At 41.6% G+C, this 3,668-nt stretch overlaps 1 protein-coding gene across 2 annotated transcripts in view; it reads left to right on the top strand.

The window, feature by feature from the left end:
* Positions 1 to 1,214: 1,214 nt before the first annotated feature.
* The window catches only part of LOC107746159 (rho guanine nucleotide exchange factor 9-like), a 28,360-nt gene continuing 25,906 nt past the window's right edge, over positions 1,215 to 3,668 (top strand). For both annotated transcript variants that reach the window (XM_016560257.1, XM_016560258.1), the window contains exon 1: positions 1,215 to 2,731. In XM_016560257.1, the coding sequence (XP_016415743.1) occupies positions 1,250 to 2,731 (1,482 nt within the window). In that variant the 5' untranslated portion in view covers positions 1,215 to 1,249. The remainder of the gene's footprint in view (positions 2,732 to 3,668) is intronic.

Here is a 3,668-nt window from a genome sequence, read left to right as displayed (position 1 = left end):
CTTGCCCTTGGTTTTAAAAAAACAAAAAGTAAAGGAGGGTTTTCTTATCCAGGATGTGCATTGTGACAGAAATGGATAGCAGGAAAGCCGCCTGCTCGTGCACAGGAAGTGGGCTGAATGTGAGGCGCTTGGAAAATGTTTTATTGTCTTTTATCATCTTTCAGTAGAAACGCTTGTGAAGAAAGGTTGATACCAATAAAAAGCCTTTGAATGTATGTTATGTACTGTATGTTGGATACGTATACGGAGCGCAAGTGACATGTTTTAGCGGATGAAACGGCTATTGTGCCCGTATCATGTTGACAAACTGGATTTCTTGTAAGTTCATATACAGTTCAAAAGTTGAGTCAGTAATATTTTTTTAAGTTTATATTTATATTTATAAGCTGCATTTATTTGATCAAAATACAGTCAAAGATGTAATATTTTTTTTAATTAGTGTCAGAATTTTAAAGTAAATTTTTAATTTGCTGTTTAGTGTGGAAGCTGCGATACAGTATTCTTTGATGAACAGAAAGTTTGAAGAACAGCATTTATTTGAAATAGAAATGTAATATTGTAACATTAAACTATAAAAGTCATTTAAATGTGTCCTTGCTGAATAAAAGTATCAGTTTCTTTCCAAAAAAATATCTTACTCACCACAAACATTTGAATGGCCTAAAAATGTGTGTGTGTGTGTGTGTGTTTAATTAAGCTACATAGTCGTCTATGACTATCAGTCTATGGTTAGAGAGTCGGACTTGTAACCCAAACGTCGCGGGTTTGAGGTCCAGCAGAGATTGTAGGTGGGGGGAGTGAATGACCAGCGCTTTCTTTCACCCTTAATACCACGACTGAGGTGAGACCCTTGAGCAAGAACCAAACCCCCAAGTGTGTGTGTGCGTGTGTGTGTGTGTTCACTACTCACTGCTGTGTTTATGCACTTGGATGGGTTAAAAGCAGAGCACAAATTCTGAGTATGGGACGCCACACGTCACTTTCACATTTATTAAATTATAATTTAATGTGAAAGTGGAAAAGTATTATTGTTTGTCTTTTATGGGACTTTAATAGACATATGAGTCTATTAAACAGGAGACGTGATTGAATGTCATCTGAATGTAAAATGATTTACAAAATAGATTTACAGTAGACACATTAATCTCCCATAGTATATGGTTTTGTTTCATCGCAGATTTTCTCAATGAGGATAAAAATGATGCTTCCTGAGCTGGACACCTGACATCTTGTCTTAAAATGCGAGAGGATGGATAGAGCAACCAGCCCCGCGTCAGAGTCTGGTCTTTCCAATGGATTTGTCAATAGCGTGTTCAACGTTTCAGTTGACGAAGAGAGCAAAACTGAGATCTCATGGATTCCAGAGTGCAATTCCTCAGACTCCATTATTCCCGGTCAGACGCTCAGAAGAGAAAAACAGGAACCGGTCCGGCGCTCCAGGACGGCGGCCTTCTGGAGGATCCTGCAGCGCCGCAAGACCCCCTCGGACCTGGACAGACGACCTCACTCCGTCATCCTCCCCGGAGAAGCGTCCTACTTCAAACTGTCCATCACTAACAAAGTCAGGCCCTTCAAGAAACTAAAGTCCCCGTCTGTTTTTAGAGGGAAAGCTGGAAAGATTTCTGATGCCAAATTCAACACTGACCTGAAAGACGAGGCTGATGATGTGTACATGTGCAAGGACTCTCCTTCTTCAGACTTCAAGCATGTGTTTAGGAATAAAGCCAAGAGACATTCGTTCGCAGGACACACTGCAGACTTCTACTGTTCGTTTGAGGACATCGCCCCCGCTGGAACCCCAGACAACATCCAGCAGGAGACCAAAGACACCGTTAGCAACCAAAACGGCTGTAAGTTGTCAGAAAGAGTCATTTATACGAAGAAATCTCACCCCAGCTTCTCAAACTGCAACAATTCATCTGCGACGGAGCAGGAGGAATGCTGTGTGAAGCAAAGCCTCAAGATACCTCAAAGAAGACGATGGTCCAGAGGGGGAGACGTTTTGAATTACTTGAGAAGAATTTCCCTCAAAGGAAAAGGAAGTCAGACGTTGGCAGAGAGTAGTTTTGAGTCAATGAATGCCCTGGACAAAACCATCGATTCTGACTACGGCTCGGTCAACTTTGAACTGGTCAAGGATTTGAACTCTGCACCTGAACAAACAGGGATTGATGGCAAAAGCAGCCACTTTCGAGGCCTTCTCCGTTTTTTTAACACTGTGGCTGAGACTGCAATGAAATGGAGAAACTCGTCCCGCTCGTTCTCCCCCCCTGAAGGCCAGCAGTCGCCCCTTGGTTTGAGAAAGACACAGCAGTCAGGAGAGCTTGTGCCTTTGACAGTCAGGAGCAGTAAGCAGAAAGCTGATACCTCAGTTCAAGGTAAACCTACGTTATCTTCTGACATGAGCAAGGCGGTCTCGCCTGTTAGTGCAATGGTGGATTGCTCTCCTCCTGTGGTGCTGAAGGCCTGGAGAACATGCCCAGACTCTCCGAGAGATAACACTTCCCTGTGTAACAACTCGGATGAATCCCAGTCTCAGCTCAGCTCAACTCACATCTCTCTAGCCACCATCGAGAGCCACCCGAGATCTGAAGAGCCAGAGCCACCAAAAGAGACACAATCTGACTTTGAAAACTCCATCCCACATCACTTATCTAGCAAAACTGTTGATGAAAACCAAGATATTTGCACGGATAGGAAAAAAATGAACTGCCCGGAGGACATATTTAAGGTAATATAAGAGGACTTGAATGTCAAAATGCACATTGGTTGTCACACTTACAAGCATATGTAGGTTAATCATGCGTGAGACTTTAGCAATGGATGTTTATTTTCATGAGGGCAGTTTGGTCCGTGTCTGCTTTAATAGTTCTGGCGGTAGTGGCCACTCATGCAACGTAAGCAATGACATAAAGTACATCCGAGTCAACGAGGCGGAGGGAAGTTAGTGAGGGAAGGGCATAGAAAAGTGAACCGCAGCCTAGAAATACATGGGTCAGATTAGGGAGGTAGGTGTTCCTCCGGGAACAGGGTTGAAAACACTGCCTTAATAAAAACATAAAATAGTGATGGTGTTATATTCAGAATGGAGTGTCTATTTACATTAACTCCAGCCAGCAGTGTGTGGTTAAGCCAGACCAAAAAAATAAATAAATGGATTGGATTTTGCTTTTTTCACTCCACCCACCATATAGTACATGTACGCCTTTTTTCTATGCCACTCTTCTCCATTTTCCCTTTATATAGTTTATTTTAAATAAAATTTAAGAAAACATTGGAAAAATGGAAATAAAGTGTCTAACGTGTATTTAATAGTGGTATAAACTATAAAGTGTTTAACAGATATTTCACAAACCTATAATTGAAACTGGAAGTGATGCCTTCACATTGATGCATGCATGAACACCTGCAGTCAATACCTGCACACGCTGCTGTTCTTCTTATTGGAACATCTGATGTATTAAAGGGGTCATATGATGTTGCTAAAAAGAACATTATTTTGTGTATTTGGTGTAATGAAATGTGTTTATGCGGTTTAAGGTTAAAAAAACACATTATTTTCCACATGCACATTATTTTCCTCTATGCCCCGTCTTTCTGAAACACGTCTATTTTTACAAAGCTCATCGGTCTGAAAAAGCAAGGTGTGCTCTGATTGGCCAGCGATC

This window comes from Sinocyclocheilus rhinocerous, unplaced genomic scaffold, assembly GCF_001515625.1.
Source record: "Sinocyclocheilus rhinocerous isolate Xijiao unplaced genomic scaffold, SAMN03320098_v1.1 scaffold348, whole genome shotgun sequence".
Lineage (NCBI taxonomy): Eukaryota > Metazoa > Chordata > Actinopteri > Cypriniformes > Cyprinidae > Sinocyclocheilus > Sinocyclocheilus rhinocerous.
The sequence above is the reverse complement of the archived record's forward strand: the minus strand, read 5'-3'. Positions and strand labels throughout refer to the sequence as shown.